The 19,143-nt window shown below is 40.9% G+C and overlaps 1 protein-coding gene across 2 annotated transcripts; it reads left to right on the top strand.

Annotated features, from left to right (window-relative positions):
• Positions 1 to 2,155: 2,155 nt before the first annotated feature.
• pip5k1ba (phosphatidylinositol-4-phosphate 5-kinase, type I, beta a) lies at positions 2,156 to 17,474 on the top strand. Of its 2 annotated transcripts, XM_041960642.1 has the most exons (15): positions 2,156 to 2,267; positions 5,998 to 6,219; positions 7,683 to 7,813; positions 8,479 to 8,596; positions 8,712 to 8,864; positions 9,559 to 9,855; positions 11,159 to 11,343; positions 11,908 to 11,988; positions 12,492 to 12,540; positions 12,656 to 12,740; positions 12,825 to 12,965; positions 13,072 to 13,162; positions 13,307 to 13,403; positions 13,573 to 13,638; positions 16,373 to 17,474. In XM_041960642.1, the coding sequence occupies exons 2-14, from the start codon at positions 6,157 to 6,159 to the stop codon at positions 13,633 to 13,635; spliced, it is 1,554 nt and encodes a 517-aa protein (XP_041816576.1). In that variant the 5' UTR covers positions 2,156 to 2,267; positions 5,998 to 6,156; the 3' UTR covers positions 13,636 to 13,638; positions 16,373 to 17,474. The 2 variants fall into 2 exon arrangements, with proteins under 2 accessions (XP_041816576.1, XP_041816577.1); XM_041960643.1 differs by lacking the exon at positions 13,573 to 13,638.
• Positions 17,475 to 19,143: the final 1,669 nt, after the last annotated feature.

The raw sequence follows: 19,143 nt of genomic DNA, 5'->3' as shown, positions 1-19,143 counted from the left end.
TGCATTTAAGGCATAAAAATGAAAACAGTGTAAAGTTTTGACATTAAAAAATAACTAGACTGGGATCAAGAGAAAAAAACATGCTTGGACCTACTCTTCAAATCTGTATATACAGTGCATGTATTCAGCTTGCTCATAAGGGTTGAAGTCTAAAAGATTCAGAGGCATTACATAATGAGGTATGTCTACATTCTTTGATCCCTTGGGGAACTTCACTGAGAAATCCTGATAGCGTTAGTTCTATGCCCAGCAAAGTACAGAGAAACAGGAAATCTTGTAGCAGCAAACCCAAACCAGCAGCTCCGCGCCCTCACACTGCTGCCAAATATGACAAAGGTTGTGTGCTGAATGTTGGAGGACTGAGCTGATATCTGATGGCCTCAAGTCATCTTGACGGTCGACTTGCAGGCAGCCTGTCCCCTCTGGTGTTCCCAAACAAACCTCCAGCGACTCGAACTCTGGCACACTTAGAGGAAAAACGACAAATAGCCGTGGAGAAAAAAAAAAGAGGCAGAGAGACGAGGTGAGACTAAGGGTGTGAAATACAGATTTGCTCTCAGGAGTAAACAGCCATGCAAAATCGAGTGCAAAAAAAAATGAGGAAGGAACTACAACAACAAGGCAAACAAAGTGGGGGAAGAAAATGTGAATTCTCAGCAATCAACAGGAACAGCTCAGATGAGTGCACATTATTACCACAGAGCAGTGTTAGTGTATATGTGAGAAGATGAAGTGATTGTTGTAGAACTGGAAAGTCTGGCAGGTGTGCCAGAGCTGCAACAGCACCCCCTAGAGCTCAGAGGCAAACACTGACGTTGTGTCTGAGGGGTCATTTGTCCACTCAAAGTACTGCAGGGCTCGTTAAGCTCCTTTCATATCATACGCCAGCGATGTGTCTCTTCCTCTGCCCTGCTCTGCTCTGGGGTCAGTTTGTTTGGCGCTCACAATTTGACTGTGCCACCCCGAAGTGAGCACTGGTCTCAGCCTGTTTGGGGGTGAAATAAGGGGGTCAATGAGCAGCCTGGAACGGCACATCTTTATGCCTCCACAATATGCAGCATGTGTACAACATATTGCATATTTGTGTCGCTGAAGCTAATTTGAATTTAAAGAGGAAGAGAGAGGTGCACTATATATAGACGGACATACTGTGGGAAAAAAGGCAGAAAGAGAGCAAACAGGGGAAATAGATGAGAGGAAGAGAAGGAGGAACTGCTCATCATAACATTCATCATAAAATACAGCAATACACTATAAGCCTTCCAAATGTTCAGTTATGAAGTTATTTGTGTTTTATAAAGGCAACTGAACTTGCCTAAGTTTCTAGGACCTCAAACAAGTTCAGCTGCACTCAGAAAGCAAGGAAAGAGTATCCACACACTGGATCGTAGCTCCCAAACTGTATCGGGCGAAGCTGGCAAATTTTGACTCTAAAGGGTCTCCATCGAGCACAAATAAACAAATACTCAAGTCGCTGAACATGTAGTCATAATAATAAAAATGTCTGACATATTATTTTACAGTATATTGCATCAGTAGGCTGTTAAAACTGATGCATCAATTTAGAAACAGCATTTTACTGTTGTAGCTGTTGGAGGATGTGCTAGTTGTAACCACTTACAGTTAGCTCATTAGATAACTGTATTTAGCTATTTACTTAGTTAGCTAAAAAAAAACAGCACAAATTTGTATTCAGATTTTGGTCTTTTCTGCAATCTTTGCTGTGTATTTTCACTTCTTTGGGCCTCGCAGTTTTGTAAATGAACAATGTAAAATGTCTCTGTGGTGGAATTGAATTGAGAATATTTCTATTTGGCTTTACTGTAAAGTGTCACAAGCCAGAAAAGATGGGAACCACTGACTTCATCTTTACATTTGCATTTGCGTTGTCTTTTATAAGCTGATAGCGTGTTTGTTTTTATGGAATAATGTCAGAAAGGCGCTGATCTTGCAACATTTTTCTCCCACGGACTACTAAATGCAATATCAAAAACAACAACTCAGTCTGACTCATCGGTGCTAGGGAATAATACAGCAGGTGGGTGGAAAGACACACACACACACACAGCGAGAGAGAGAGAGAGAGAGAGAGAGAGAGAGAGAGAGAGAGAGAGAGAGAGGAAGTGGTGAGGATGCTCTTGTTGTTGCAGCGCCCTGCTCCTCATCTCACCACAGTCAGTCAGTCTGCCACAGAGTTTACATCACACAACATCGCTGCCTCGCTGACCTGCATTCACTGCCAGCTTCACACGACCATGCCTGTTAAGGTAAGAAAGCAGAGAGCGTTCACTTCCTGTCAGCTTTATTCTAAAGGAGTGAGAATGGAGCCACTTGTTGAACTTTTATCTGTTTCCTTGTGAATTCCACGCAGCTGTGGGTTCGTAGCCGGTTACCTCCTGTTGTGAATTATTAATATTGATAATAATAGTGCCACGCAGCCCATAAAGGCTGCTTGTGTGGCGCCCGAGAGGAAGATGAGCCGGTGATGGTATCGCAAGAGGAAATCAGCTCCACTTCCCTTCAGTCAGTGACAGAAAGCAAAACGTCTGCAGTGAGCTGGATGGGGTTGTCGTCGTTTACATGCATGCAAAAGAGCCGCAGTGTGCATGTTGTGTGAGAGTGTGCAGGTTTAAATATTCACCTGAGTTCACCTGAGTTACATAACAGCAGACAGCCGGCACACCCAGCTCAATGTGCAACACTTCAGACCTGTGACAGAGGTTAGAATGTCCACCTTTCATTGAAGGCGTGTTTTCAAGAGGTGTTAGTTAAACTTAAGGGTCAGTTTGGAGGCCGTGTGTTGTGCTGTTGTGTTACATGGCATTGTACTGAGAGGTGTCTCTGATGCTTAGTCTAGCCTAATTGACAGACTGTTCACTATAATGCAAAGTGTATACAATTACAGACTGTGGTATTTATAACCTATACATAAGCTACCAACTCAACTATTTTAATGGCATGATAATTCTGTTTACATTATTATTAACTGCTACAGATCAGCCTGTATTTAATGACATAAATTACAACTGCTGGCCTCTATGAAAACCTTCTGCCACACTACTGGCATGACAGGAAGTCTGTCGGTTGGTCCTCCACTTTGGACTACATAACTGGACCAGATATCTCAACAACTATGTCATGGATTGCCATGTATGAAAGTCTGTGGTCCTCAGAGGGTAATCCTGCTGACGGTGGCAGTCCCCTGACTTTTCCTGCAGCGCCACCTTGAGATATGAGACATATTTGACTCGTTGTAAAATATTTCAGTGAATAGATTGGCATGAAATTTGGCTCACACTGTCGTGGTTCCCAGAGGATCAATCCTAATGACTTTTCCTCTCATGCCACCTTGAGGCTGATATTTTAGGATTTGAGTTATTAGTTGACTTGCCATGATAATATAAACTTAAATAGAAACCTTTGGATAATAAAGACTTCATCCAGGCAATACATATAGGTACAGATGTATGTACAGCTGTCACCTTAAGTGCAGAAAGCACAGAATTACATAATATATCTGCTAGAACCTTGTGACAGTATAGAAAACTTTTAATCAGGCCTCCTAATGGTTTTTGGTGTCAGCTGTGAAGTATTGATAACTGTGGTATTCATTTTTGCTCCTCAAGTGCACGCACAGTCTCTGTAAGAGAGGTTCTGATGTAAAGAAAAATTATAAAGACCACACACACACACACACGAAAACAAATGATTTGTGTAGAAAGCTTCAGAGCGTGTGTGAACCCGCAGGTTAAATCCATGTCTTCAGATAGGCCTAAACATATTTCAATACCTTTCAGTGATTGAACAATTTCTTATCAAACCCCTTGCAGGTCTGTATTTATTATGGTTTTTACAGGTGGGAATTGAACTCGAACCCTTTAGGTCTACAGTTTACCAAATGACAGAATTATTTTTTGTATTTTATGAATTATTATTTGGAAATCTCGTTTATTATTAGTGTTATAAGCATTTAGGCTGACTAAGAATTTATTTTAGCCATTGTTTTGAATGGAAAGTCATGCAGTCTAATCCCTCTAACCCTGCAGAATGCAAACTAATGCACTTACAGTACGAATGCTTAATCCAACATGCCGTGCCCACGTTGTGCTGTTACACCACATGTTTTCGATATGTTCAGTGCCACAGAGGAAACCTGAAATGGCCTGTCAAAGACTCTGCATACATATAATTAACCCCATTCACTACTCTAACCACTGATCACAAAGTATGTTTTTAAAAGGGAATAATCTTTAGCAGCTTTCTCAAACTCCTCAGCCTCCAATTAAAATATGCAAACGACCTGGAGAACTGCAAGGCAAATCCTTGAGAAACAAGCTCTCTCGTCATGATGCTTATGAAACGGTTTCATTCCCCGCAAGTCAGACCACAATACCACATCCTGAGGCAGTTCTTAAAATAAACAGAGGCTTGTCTGATAGGATATGTGCTAGAGTTTGCAAGTTCACTTTGTACACAAAAAGACATTTTGGCTGCAGACAAACAAATTAATTGTGTATGAATAATATGAAACAACTGAATGATGCTGCGCAAAAATAACAGTAACCTCAAAAGATTTGGTTTGATTTAAACAAACTATCTCTGGATTTAAGACTCAGTTCATCATTTTTGGCAATGGATTCACAAAGAAAGCTGCTAGTAGGTGATGTTAAAACTGAAAGTGACTTAAATTCAAATTTTGTGACTCTATTATTATATTAAATCATGTCAAAGGAGAAATTTCTCAATCTCTTGCAGTACTGTATAAAATGGACTGCTTAAATGGTGCATCATTGTACACTTGTTCACTTATATTGCCATAAATTAGATTCTGTATGGGTTATGGGAAAACACATACAAAATACATATCATTTTTTAAATGTAAAAATGCATCAGAGTAGCATGCTAGTATTAGCATGCCAGTAGGTTCAGGTAGCATGCATAAAATATATATAAGAATTTCAGTATATAAATTATATATTTTTTTCTATTTTCCTACATTGTTTAAATCATTTACAGAACAAAATAAGTACATTTCAACTGCAAATATTGGTTCCTCTGGTTAGTTTCCACTGTATTACTTCTCTATGGATGCAGTTTATCAATAGGCCAGACTGACAATAATAATAATTTCACAGTTTTTATGACTAATCCACTGGCAGAAGTCTGCAGAGCTTTTTGGTTGTTGTCGTTAAAATGCTGATTGCCACATTTCATGTAGTAGACAAATGCTGTTAATCACAACCCATTTTTGTTGTGTTTGTTTTGTAATTCAATTTTCAATTAAAATAAAATATCATGTTCTGGTTATATGTAATAATGTGAATAAACCTTTCAGGAGCTGCTCCCATGTTTCCAATAGTTAGAACAGAAAACTATTGAGAAACCTCAGTTAAAATTAATTTCCATCAGTGTCTTGAATTATATTTAATCAATCCTACTGTAAATGTATGATCAGGGTAAACGCTTGAAAAGTGGGTTTCCTGGCAATGTTCTGCAGCATCAAGTGACCACAGCTGCTCCTTCATGAGGCAGTGTGGTAATAGTTCTCTCTTTTGATCATCATTTTTTTTTTTTTTTTTTGGAGGGGGGGGTTTAGAGAAAATATAAATAAAGGGAGAAAGTACTGAGTCCCCTTTGCCTACTCTTATGAAACAGAAGAATTTGGCGTGTAATGGTTTTCCAATCCTTCTTAATTAGGATTAAGGGTTGTTGTGAGGGATTCTGGAGCTAAAGACTCTGACAAACACTGGTGGTCCCTCAGAACCAGCAGTGCCGCGGACAGAAAGGTCTGCACCTTTGAAGGCTCTGTAAGTCATATGAAAGGCGTCACGGAGTAGGGAAAATTTGCGTTAGACAAACTGTGGCAGAGATTGTTGTAAGCCCTGAAATGCTAAAGCAGCTTGGTCGTAGCTGTGCAGCTTTTCACCCGCTGACCTGTGCTTTGCATTGACATCCATGCAAATGCCACAAATTGTGCAACTCCTTTCCTCTCTACAGGGGCAGCGCACCTGGAGGACACAGTGTCAGTAAAGCTCATACAAGGTAAATCACTGCGCCTGGTCGTTCATCACTGAGGGGAAGAAAGGAAGTCAGTTGGCCTCAGCTGGAGGAACGACACCTGAGCTTCCCTCTGATCGAGTTCTCTCCGTCCAAAAGATGTCAACCGACAGCATGGGAAGAGGAACCAAAACCTCTAAAGCGTCAAAGGATCATAAAAAGGTAAGCACACGTCATTACTGGTCATCAAAGTCTTTTCAAGGTCGGAAAGATCTCAAACATCCTCCGTTTGGAAAACAGTGACACTCACTATAACAACATCATTTCAGATATTAATAACTAAAAACGACTGTGTAAAGTCATTCAAACATACAAAACAAAAGGCAAGTTCATCAGACTGGACTCATACCACTTAAAAAACACATACTCTATGTATGCAAAGCCTAATTCCAATGAATAAAAGCTCTCAGTATTTACTTCAAACAAGAAAAACATATTTGCTCACAGTTTTTGTTCAAAACTATGGAGGAAAAAGCTAAGGTATGTTGCCGTCAACATGTCGAAATCCTGAAATTCCATCATGGTGAAAATAACCAGATAGCATTTCAGTTAAAGGAAGACAAAGAGCCAAATCATAGCTGCAGCTAAATGTGCTTTTGTTAGTCAGCTGTGTTGCATAACAGAGCTGTTGGGTGATGAAGGCAACAGAATAGAGATGAGCTTGATCAGATTCAGTTTTTGGCTTACAGACAGATTTCACTGCAGTTCAGCTTGTTGGAGGAGAATTCCTACATAAGCTCAACGAAAAATAACACGTTTTTCCTCTACTTGCCTTCATGCTTTAGTCTTTTCACTGTACTTTTTGACTGTGGATAAGAAGAGTTTGTTTTAGTCTTATTATACCATCAAAACAGTTTGTTTTAAACGCTTGATTTTAACGATTCTCTGTTGGTAATAAATGAATTGATGGATTAACTGAAATGTTTCTAGCAACAGGTGAGTCTAGGGAAGCAAATGTCGGTCTGTCAGTTAGTCCAGCACTTAAGTTCATGCTAAAATATCTGAGCCAATATTGGATTAATTGTGCTGAAATTTGCCATGTTCCCCAGAGGATGAATCCTGATGACTTTGGTGGTTCCTCTGACTTTTCCTCTAGACCTGTTGTTCCTTAACAACGACTGGAGGGATTACCATGAAATTTGTACATTCGAGTCCCCACAGGATGAATCCTAATTACTATTATTAATGTTTAGTGAAAGGACTCTGTTGGGGGTTGGGACACATATCAATGTTCCCAACCTCACCTGCATCGTTTACCTTATTGTCAGGTAAAAAGCTTGCTTTATAAATCCTCTGTTGCAGATCTTATCTTTGTACAGCCAGTGTACAGTTGGTGGGGTGAATCCATGCGTACGTGCTGTACAGTCTCTCAGAGGTGCTCGGACGGCTGTAGACTCTTGGTCCTGTTTAGATATGATGCTAACAGACAGTAAACAAAAAGAGGAAGTAAAGCAGTTGCTGAGATCAACCGACCAACATCGCCGTCCCTTGAACCACGCTGCTAGTGCTGCTGAAAACTGTTTGGCAGGTTTCAGTAGAATTTGGTGAAAGGTTAGCAACCTTTGCTGACTGATTGATTCTTTTTTAAACAAATATGCTTTCTCCTTCCCTGTCACGTTTGTTAGCCCACGGCGTCTGCCCTGAAAGGAGCCATCCAGCTGGGCATCGGTTACGCTGTGGGAAATCTCAGCTCCAAACCCGACAGAGATGTTCTCATGCAGGACTTCTCAGTGGTGGAGAGCGTTTTCCTGCCCAGGTATTCCCACTTTTACACATTTTCACTGTGCAGGGCACATCCTGCTCAATGCTCCAAGCACCTGGTCAACACAGTGAATCCTAAAGATTAAAATACGCTGCAAGTGAGCCAACTTGGTTTTGTGAAGCAGCAGCTCTTTCAACTAATTTCCAACACAAAATCATGTTTAATCCTCACAAACGGTTCTACAAATGAACTGATATTTATAAAACGGAGTGAAGAGCATAGACCCACAAAATACTGTTAACCATTACAAAAATACTAGCTAATGCTTTATTTTATTTTATAAGATCATTTCAAGGATATTACAAGGACACTTTTTTGTTAAACTTCAAAAATGCAGGTGGAGCAGCAGACTGGTTTGTATTGATGTCAAGACAAATAAGGAACATCACTTTAGGAAATGGTTTAGTAGAAAACCGCACATTTCAGCAATAGTCCTTTTTCTCAGCAGACATTTTTGACCTCATAGTAACATTAACAACGACTCTGTTCTATGTATCTCAGTAAGTCACAGCAGTGTGAGCTGACATGAAGATGGAATTCAACCATCATTCACTGTATTGTGACATATCAGACTGTCTTGTGTGAAAAAGGCCTGAAGCATCATTTTTATACATACATCACTTTCTTAAACTGACTCTTAAACTCAATATGTTCTCCAGTGAGGGCAGCAACCTGACGCCAGCACATCACTTCCCAGATTTTCGCCTGAAAACGTACGCACCGCTGGCCTTCCGCTACTTCAGAGAGCTGTTTGGCATCAAACCGGACGACTATCTGGTTAGTGCGAAGATTCACACCGTCGTCATTCTGACCCAGCACAATGTGGCGGCGTTGGTTGGTTTGATTGCAACACTCGCTCACCCTAAGATTGTTGCACGATTCTGAATTTCAGTACTCCATCTGCAACGAGCCTCTGATCGAGCTGTCCAACCCCGGCGCCAGCAGTTCCTGGTTCTACCTCACCAGCGACGACGAGTTCATCATTAAGACGGTGCAGCATAAAGAGGCAGAGTTCCTGCAAAAGCTGCTTCCTGGTTACTACATGGTGAGCCCCTCGTTCAAACTCTTGCTACGTTTACATGCACACCAGCACACAGACTTGCCAAACTGCTAAAGGTGAAAGCTTGGACACAAAGGTTCCCTGTGGAGTTCAGTAAAAGAAAAAAATGATGCTCACATATTCGAGTCTGTTCAAAGTAGGAGTGAGACCAATCACACATTTGTGACATCATCACAAAGCCACCTTTCAATAACTGAGGTTATTGAGGTATATGTGCATTTATATCAGGCCCAGGTCACTGAGAAACATCTGGATGTGACCGTATGTTAGAGAGCACATTTTTTATTTACTGTCCTAAAGTTTCCATTTCCATGCAGCTGGTTGGCGTTCAGGTTCTCCTCTAACCACCAGCTCGGTGTTGGACAGGTTCTGTTGGTACACTGCACACAGTTGTTCCTGAGCAATGTTTGAATTTTACAGATAATTTGCTGTTCAGCTGTGAGACCTGACCCTTTGCAATTTGTTTGTTTGTTTGTGATTTTTTGTCTTTTTTTTTTTTTCCATGGACCTACAACCATATTAATAGCCCAATTAAGCAAGTAGGACTATGAATTCAGTTTCTCTTATGATACTTGTTTAATGGTTTGACATGATAACAAGAAAAAGACTAGCATCAGAGAAGTCTGTATGAATATAAAGATGTTGTCCTCATTTTATCCCCTTGTCTCTGTTATTGTAGAATCTGAATCAGAATCCGAGGACGTTGCTGCCAAAGTTCTACGGCCTGTACTGCATCCAGTGCAGCGGCGCCACCATCCGCGTGGTGGTGATGAACAATGTGCTGCCGCGCGCCATGAAGATGCACTACAAGTACGACCTGAAGGGTTCTTCGTATAAACGGCGAGCCTCGCGCAAAGAGCGCGCCAAGCCCTCGCCCACGTTCAAAGACCTGGACTTCCAGGAGATGCACGAGGGCCTGCACTTCGACTCGGACACCTACAATGCCCTGATGAAGACCCTGCAGAGGGACTGTCGGGTATGTTCACACAAAGATTTTATATCTATTAGCAGTGGGTCATGGGGTTGGTAATCCAGGTAAAATCTCATCATATTTCAGGGTGTTTCAAATTCAAGCAATCACAGAGAATGTGATCCTTCTTCATTTCACAAGCAAAATCGGATATAATGAATCCACATATTTCTAAAAACAGTAGTAAAACAGCCTTATAGCTGATGTTCTGGATTATTTCTTATATAGTTACTCAAACTGAACATTAGACCTGAGAGTGGTGCGACAGGTATGATCATAGGTCATTAAAGTCAAAGGGTTCCTCCTCTGGGGAGCAGGATAATGAGAATAAGCATACAGAGTGGGCAGCCTCAGGTGTGTCACCAACAGGAAAAATCTGCAGGTCGCATGCTCAGTTTAGAGACAGTATCAAGGTGTTTAAGTCCATATCATTATGTTATTTGAAAAAAGACAAGGGCTGCATCTTATTATTATTCTCATTACCAATATTATCAATTGTTTTTTCTATAAAACGTCAAAAATTTGTGATAATGGCAGTCACAAATTCCTAAAGCCCAACGTGACGTTTTCAAATGTCTTGTTTAGTTTGCCCAACAGCCCAAAACCCAAAAACAGAGGAAAGTTTGAGACACTGAAACCAGTTTTTGCTGGATAAATCACTTAAAGTTTCTCTCCACACAGCCTGAGCTGAATGCAACCAGTGACCACCGCCCCTTGGATAACATTATGCAACCATGACAGCGCACTTCAATGAGTCTCGAGCTGTTATGATGACCTCATTAGCGCCTGCCTGTTGTTTCATTAGTGTGAAACAACAGTGACCACTTGATGGAGGATTAACGGCCAGCAGAGCGAAGCACCTGACTCATATGATCAGGCTGAGCAGCTGGACTCTGGAGCACAGACCGGCTGTAACGAGTTCTCACTGGGCCTCTTTGTGCGGCCCCGTTTAGTGTATTAGGGCCTCTTACCCCATGACATCAGTGTTTGGTCAGAGGATTGAGGTTCAGTGCTTTTGCTAAAATTTGCTAATTAGCATTAAACACAAAGTACATCCAAGGCTGACGGGAATTTCATTAGTTTGTCAGTAGTTTGACAAAAGTGCTGCACAACTGCATGATTCTTCCACCAGGGACAATGAACGGCTGCACCAAATTTCATCTAGAGTGGCTAAAACTTTCCCAGTTAATGACATAAAGAAATTATTATAATTAACGACAGCTGTTGTCACGTGCGTCGCTTTAATTTACCTGTATTTTCAGTTTCAGAGTCTAGGAGTTGTTCATGTTCAGTGTCCGTCTCTGGTCAGGTCCTGGAGAGCTTTAAGATCATGGACTACAGTCTGCTGCTGGGGATTCACGTTTTGGACCGGAAGCCGCTGAGCAGAGGAAGCCGATGTGACAGCAGGAGAGGACAGAAAGTCCTCTACTCCACTGCCCTCGAGTCAATCCAGGGGAGCGTGAAGGACCCTGAACCGGTGGCCGATGACAACACGTGAGAAAACTTTTTGCTAAGAGCTCATAGCTTGCTTTTATATTGGAGATCTTTTTGCCACCACCTGAGATTCGGTCATAGCCAGAGAGGGTTTTGTGCTGTGTGAAAAAGCATTTCAATATGTAAAGTCAAGACAGCTATCTTTTGGTAACAGTCTGCTTGGCAAAATTCTATGCATGTTCTATTTCTTATATCTCCATCCAAAAGTCTCATCTGCTTCCCCATGAACAAAAACTCACTGTCAAACAACTTCAACTGTCTCACTAAAATAGTCCAATGGAGGCTGGTCTGTTAGTTAGCTTTATTAAAAGTGTAACATTGTTTAAAAATTCATAATCATGTTCATTATCACCAGGGGATTAATCACATGGAACTAAGAATGGTTGTGTTTTCGTTAGTTTAGAATGAGCCCTTCATAAATACGTAGAGAACAGGTCCACTGTAGATTCTCCTACACGCTTGGAGAGCGAGGGGTGTGCAGACGGTTGCAATCTGCAGCCTCACTGCTAGAGGCCACTAAACCCTCCACACCACACCGGACCTGTAACACGTCTTTGTTTTCAGATTGGGTGGAATTCCTGCCAAACATAAAGATGAGAACCTCCTGATCTTTTTAGGACTCATCGACATCCTTCAGTCCTACAGGTGAGCACACAATGCAACACAAACACATACAGTTCCTCTGTAATGTGTACAGACGCATTGAGACTTTTTTCAGTGTTTGATTATTATCATTTAATAACCGAAACATTTTTAAAGCCAGTTATGAAACAGACAATGAAATTAAATTAAAAGCTCGGAGTGAAACAAAGATTGAAATACATTGTGTTTTGCTTAATTTTGTTTCCTAGAAATAACATTTTAATTTGGAACCACAAAATAAATAGGAAGAAGCTTTAAATTTTAAATTTGCTCTTTTACTCTGTTTACTTCTGTGTTTGCCTGCCATCATCCATCTCTCCGTTTATCATTTACTGTTTGCATTCCATGATAATTTAAGTTTTAGCTGGTTTAATTTATAAACAGATTGGTTTAAAGTCTAGTATTGTTCTGTTGGCTCACTCCAGGCTCCACTGACATACAGTAAGATTACTATAATGAAACAAGGAATAAGTGGAATGTTTTTTTTTTATTATTCTAATTTTCAGGTTCATTAAGAAGATGGAACACTCCTGGAAAGCTCTTGTGCATGATGGGGTATGTCACTTCACATGCTCCTCCTTACCTGCATGTCCAACTACATGCACACAGTATGCACAAGTGAATGCCTGTGTGTGTGTGTGTGTGTCTGACAGCATTGTTTGCTTTTCAGGACACGGTGTCAGTTCACAGGCCCAGCTTCTACGCCGATAGATTTCTGAAGTTCATGGGCTCGACCGTATTTAAAAAGATTCATCGTAAGTCGCCGCGCTAACACCCAACAACTCCTGCATTCCGTATCCTGCATATATTTAACACCTTCTTTTCTTTGCACCTCTCAGCTTTAAGAGGAGCATCTTCGAAGAGGAAGAAGGGTTCGGTCTATGCCGTGAAGTCGGCCTCTCAGGAGTTTCTGTCCCCACAGAAGGAGGAGAAGAAGGAGGAGAAGAAGGCCCAGAGCATGGACAACCTGGATGGAAACTGTAAGCTGTATGAATGCATCATACAGAGGCAGATGTTTTGTTGTCATTTGAGGAGGGGTTGTGTGCCATTTCATATTTCTGATTGAGGAACTGCTTTTTGCAACAGTTTACAGTTCCTCCAATCAACCAGATCTCCTGCCAACTTCTGCTGTTTCTTTGGAATCCAGCAGAAATGATGACATGGACCTTGGAAACAGGTACTTCATGTGTCAGCTTTGAAATTCCACCTTGATTCAGCTAAAGGGGGACTGAAGTTGAGACTCAGCAGAAAAACAACAGCATCTGTGATTTGTTCAAACTCTCATGTTCACACCGTATTTATCTGTCGCTCTATGTTGCAGTGAAGACCGACGAGCCTCCAGTTCAACGATTGCTCTGGATGATCCTCTGTCGTCTCTCAGCAGGAGCCAATCAGACTCCGAACTGGACGTCTACTTGGTAGGAGATGCTTCATTTTATACCAGCTGCTTACTTTTTTCAGTTAAAAGGTGTTAACGGTTAAGGCTGGAGTGAGTCTTCATTTATCTTATTGTCAAACAAATCCCATGAAAATACTAAAACACTGTTTTAGTCTCTCTGATTTCTGTTGGGACCTCACCATTTTCAGTGTCACACAGTCTCAGGCCACCCAGCTGGAGCTGATCAGTCGTTTGTGTCCCAGCATCCATAAACTGTAAGCAGCAAATGACATCCGTAGACTATTCTAATGATTTTATTATTAAACTTCTCTGAATTACCCAAAAGTGAAGCCTTTGTGCAAAAGACCTGACTGTCCATACATGCTTACACCTTCCTGCCTGTCGTTTGCCACTGTCCCAGCATGCAAATTGCCATGTCTTACGGGAGCTTGTTGGTTTTTTTGGTGGTGGTGGTAGCTCCTGGCTCAGGCCACACTGCTGTCCTGTATCGCCTTTAATTATTATAACAATATAATAATAATAATCTACTTCATTTGTTTTATAACTTTCATACAAGAAATGCAGCTCAAAGTGCTTTACAAGAAGGAAACCACAAGAAGGAAAAAAACATTTGAAAATAGTATTAATAAAAGAAAAAATAAGATGAAAATATGGATTATGTAAAATACAACCACTGAATAATAGTATTAAAATAAAGTTAGAAATAGAGTACATAGCATAAAGTAAAATACAGCTATTTAAAAGAAGTGCAGCAGTACAGAAATGTGAGGCAAACTGCAGAAGTTTCAGACCTGTATGAGGAAGTCACAGCTAGTTAAAGGCTGAAGTGACAAGATAAGTTTTTGGTTTTCTTTTAAAAATATTCAGCGAGCTGCTTCCCTGATATCTGTAGGTGTTCCAGAGCTTTGGGGCGTAATGGACAAAGGCTGCATCCCTGATTGTCTCTTTCAGCTGCTGCTGGAAATCTCCAATAAACCAGCAGCAGATGATCACAGTGTTCTTGAAGGCTAATAATAAATGGCGGAGTTGGTGATGTAACTTTGTCCTAGTCAATTAAGGGCTTTGTATACAAGGAGGACCTTAAAATCAATTCTGAATGTTACAGGAAGCAGCTAAAACTGGACTAATGTGCTCTCTCCTCTCGGTTCTGGTTAACGAGCTGCAGCGTTTCCAATGAGCTGAAGCCTCTCAGTGTTTTTTCAGGACAGTAAATAATGTGTTACAGTAATCAAGACAGCTTGAAATAAATGAATCAGCTTTCAGCATCATTTTTATTACTGTATTACTCAACCGAGTCCTGCCCCCTGCTCTCCCCCCTCAGCCCTTACGTCTGTGTCGGCCAGAGAAACCTCCACGAATCTCCTCTTCTACAGCACTTTTCTTACGTAACCATAAAATCCTCATTCAGGCTTATGTGAAGCCGTTCTTCAGCCCACATTAAGCAGTTGTACTCCGGCTCTGTGGGAAGCCTGCAGACGTCGGAGTTAATCTGCTCTCAGAGCCTCGAACAGAAGAAAGCGAGATTCAAAAACTATAGTGAGGGCGGCAGTGAAATCGAGGCCTTGAACACACCTAACAGCCATTTGTCTTCTTGACTTATGTTTAACTGGTCAGAGGGATGATTTGAACGCTCAGGTCCAGTCTAGATTGTGTGGACAGGAATGTTCTTTTCTCCATGATCCCATTGATAGTATTTTTTCAGGACCGTAACAGCATTTTTGCATGTTTTAATTACTAATCACATACTCTTTACATCACCGCTGAGCGTCTTCCAAAGCTGTCTTATTGTTTTAAATATTGGAATATCTGTTTCCCTCCTTTCAGGCAGACACTGGTTGTCAGTTATGTCAGTATCAGCACATATATCTATAAAATGTGCTTGAGCATTACATTTTTTGTTTCGTGGTCATTTTTCAAGTCAATCTGTCCTTTATCCATGTTGATGTTCCACTTGATCGACAACCTGCCTGTCTGTGGAAATCACTTGCTGCCTGAAGGGTAGAAAAAAAAACACACCGCAGGATGTTTTGGAAACTGGTCAGCGGTAATGTTGCTCACGTTGGCTAAGGATGCAGCGTGGCAGTCCAAACGCTGAACATATCAAGCTTCCAAGAGCAGAAAAAGGCAACGTTTTGACAAGGTCTTCATCAGACAAACATCCATTTGAAGGTAAAACAGGCTACTCAATATACTGCATGTTCAAAACATGACAGTTTACCTACGAGTAGGAGGTCTGCTGCAGTACATGACAGACTGACACAGTCTTTAAAACCTGAGCCCTGACACCTGGAGGCAGAGCTTCAGTAAGGACTACACCTGTTTTGCCGTTGCATGCTACCTTCGCTCTGCACAGCTGGATGTGCTCACTGCCCACTTTCTATGCTTCACGGTAATTTTATGCACACACACCAAAGTCTATGTGTGTGTGAAGCATTATTATCATTGAAATAATGCAAAAACTGTAATATCAAATGTGAATATTCTAGCAGCCCCCCTCCCCTCCACTGTGCTGCTTAGGGTTGTTTTTCATCTTTTCACTGACATCACTGCAGGTCAACCATAAATTAAGTCCAGCTTTTGGTTTAAACTCACCATAAACCTCAGCTTTCTGCTGTCAACGTGTTTAATTTGCTTTACTAATTCTAACATTGGCTAATTACTTGTGTAATGTATGTGTAGTGTGTAATGTAGGAACAGAATAAAAGCAAAAAATCTGACCTCTAATAGGCAGATAACTCAGTATGAAAGGGTCAGAGGTGGATAATGTGATCAGGATACTTTTGCCTGAATTGTTTGACTTTCCAAAGAGAAATAATAATATCAGCCTACTCAAACAGTGTCTGGTCATGTGCCCGGTGGGCCCATTCAGTAATCCACGTGTGTCTGCACTGTAAACGTCCAAGTCTTTATTAGTTTGACTCAGCTCCAGCTGTTGTCCTTTGTTACCTAACTGACAAAAGGAAAAAGTAATCTTTCTTTGTTCTCTAGTGAGGAGACATGAGAGATGGTTCCTGTCCAGCCAGCTTCTTCTGACCTTTGACCTCCCAGTCCCACGGTGTCGACACATCAGGAACTCACAACAGTGGAAATGTTACACAAACTACAAGCAGTAACAGTTTCAGCTGCATGAGCATCACTCCGTGCCTCTGTGACTTTCCCTTCTGAGTCAAACTAAATGCGCCAAACTGCTGGTTCTTTTATAGAAGTCCCATCGTCAACAGAGGGGGACACAGTGTGTGCTGATGGGTGTTTAGATCATGCGGCCATTGTGTTAATAGAAAACACTATAAAGCTGTTTCTTCTCCTGTCGCTGTCCACTTTGCTGCTCGTTCAACAACAGTGGTTAGAAAAAGGAGCTTCAGTTTGACCTCTCCTCTTGGATGCTGGATTTTTTTGTGCAGATGTTCACATTTCTGAGCGGCAGGACCCCCGACGAAATAAATTGTCTTGTAATTTAATCAGCTACGGCAAAAAGAATAGTCTGCTGTCGTTTCCAAATCATGCAATTATGTAGAGCCATTGTGGTTTCAGGAAATGTGAAAAAAGCCAATTCATCTGTGGAGACATTCAAATATGCTTGAGTGATACAGAGTGTCATACACTTAGAAACATTATGTTTAATTGATTTTGCAATAATTAACTTATTCTTTATCCTTTGTGTATGTTTATGTCAAACAAGCATATCCATGACAAAAAAAGTATTTGCTCGGTTTGTTGTTTCAGCGAGATGGCTTCCATGTTTTAATGTTCTCTGCTCTCTGTAGCTGCCAGCTGACCGACAGATGTGCTGGAATCACACGTTTCCAAACCGTTTGCGGTTCTTGACCTTTCATGTGTCTCTGTGTCATTTCTCTACAGAATGTATATTTCATCTTTGCAGGGTTTTATCAAAGCTAACGCCCGTTCTAGACGGTTATGAATGCTGGAGGTAAATAGTGACCGTGCTGTACATTATGTCGACTGTCTTCTTTTTCTCCACATGCCTTCAGAAGTTTACAAATCTGTGATTTGATGAGATTTATAGGCCCACAACTGTATTATAGCAATACTTTGGACTTGTATCTATGAAATAAATTAATATTTAATGTCATTTTTGAGAATTATCATTTGTCCAAGTTTACACACACACACATATATTTGTACAACATACTTACTTTTTAAAAAGGGAGCATGCAATGCAGCTTCATCATTAAATAAATAAGCGTTGCAGAGGTAAAAAGGGTTTTTCAGGGATAATGGGCCTTATTGGCTTGTGTTATTGGGCCCATTAATAAATGAAATGCAGTATTTCACTCATCGACAGAAGTGGCAAGAGGTGGTGCAGATTGTGGAAAGGGGTAATCCAGTATACATAAAGCAGGGAGGAAATTAATGAAGAAATGAAAAATATGCTGCTGTATTTGTGTTTAATCAGAAGATTTTGACAACTCAGAACATACAGTGTGCACTCGTGGCTCTGGTATTACCAGCAAATGGTAGTTTAATTCTGTAAAGTTTTGCTAGAGTCAAGAAAATTCCTTGAATAAAGTTCAATATGGGCATCTCACTCACATCAGTTGTCATATTTAATTCAGACACAAGGGGGCGCAGCAATGATGCAGCTGATACAGTAGATGGTGATGGGAAGGTTTGCCTTTACTCTGCATGTCTGCCTGCCTGCCCTGTCCACTACTATTAAATTATCGAATAAATCTCTTTGGTTCACAACTCCTTCTCTCTAGATAATATCAACATCACAGGAGACATAAACATATTTTGTGCATCAAAGGTTATTGAATATGAATCTGACTGGTTGAATTAGATTTTTAATGTTCTGTGTCTGTCCTCACCCACTGGTGGTTTTGCAGAGCGAGTGTGAAGCAAACCCTGCAGGTTTAGAGGATTTAGGTTAATCTGACTGGGATGAAAACATCTGCCAGAGGTGGAAATGAACAAAGTACATTTACTTATTCTCTGTTTTCTAATGGGATTCTGAAGGCACTTTGGTTGAGAAGTTAAACTTTGTGAAACTTCACAGTTAGATTTTAAAAGTATTGGTTTCTCTCCTCGGATGACTTTCACTTCACTTCATCAGACGACGCAGTGGCTGCTGTGAGGATCAGAGCTGTGGCCTCAGCAGATGTTACCTCTCCGCACTGAGCTGAGGCTCATTCTGAAAATGACAAACTGCATCATTAGCAGCTTTTAGGCTTTTCTACGATCAGACCTGGACAACCTGAACAGGTTAAACCAGTCAGACAAGAGGCAAAATCCCAGCCAGCTGTCGCTTTTGTACCATGTGCATGAACAGTATGAACGAGAAGGAGCAAACAGGACAAATGTGTGCTGAGGTGACACCACTGGGTTTATGAATATTGCTGTCGCTGTCAGTGAGTGTTTGCATTGGTATTCAAGGTGTACTACAGGAGCAGACAGGAGGTTTTAAAGCACCAAAAAATAAATGTGATGTTCCACTGTCACATTTTCCAGTTGCTATTTGTTAGTGTGGGGTTCTTGTTTTGCGTTGGATGCACACCCTTACAGAAAGCACATGTGGAGTTATCATATGTAAACACTGTTATCTCGTTATCTTTCAAGGTGACTGAGCTTTCGCGGTCAGGGCCCCTCGGCCCTGGAATCACTGACTTCTTTTTAACTAACTCACTTCTTAAAAGCCTGCCTTCGTGAGATGTCATCTTTTTTATTGCTTTTATACTTTTTATTTGTATTAATTTTCTATTGACATTTTGGGTTTTGCATTTTTCGTGCTTTAACTTCAT

The sequence above is a fragment of the Chelmon rostratus genome, chromosome 19, assembly GCF_017976325.1.
Source record: "Chelmon rostratus isolate fCheRos1 chromosome 19, fCheRos1.pri, whole genome shotgun sequence".
NCBI classification, from domain to species: Eukaryota; Metazoa; Chordata; class Actinopteri; order Chaetodontiformes; family Chaetodontidae; genus Chelmon; species Chelmon rostratus.
The sequence above is the reverse complement of the archived record's forward strand: the minus strand, read 5'-3'. Positions and strand labels throughout refer to the sequence as shown.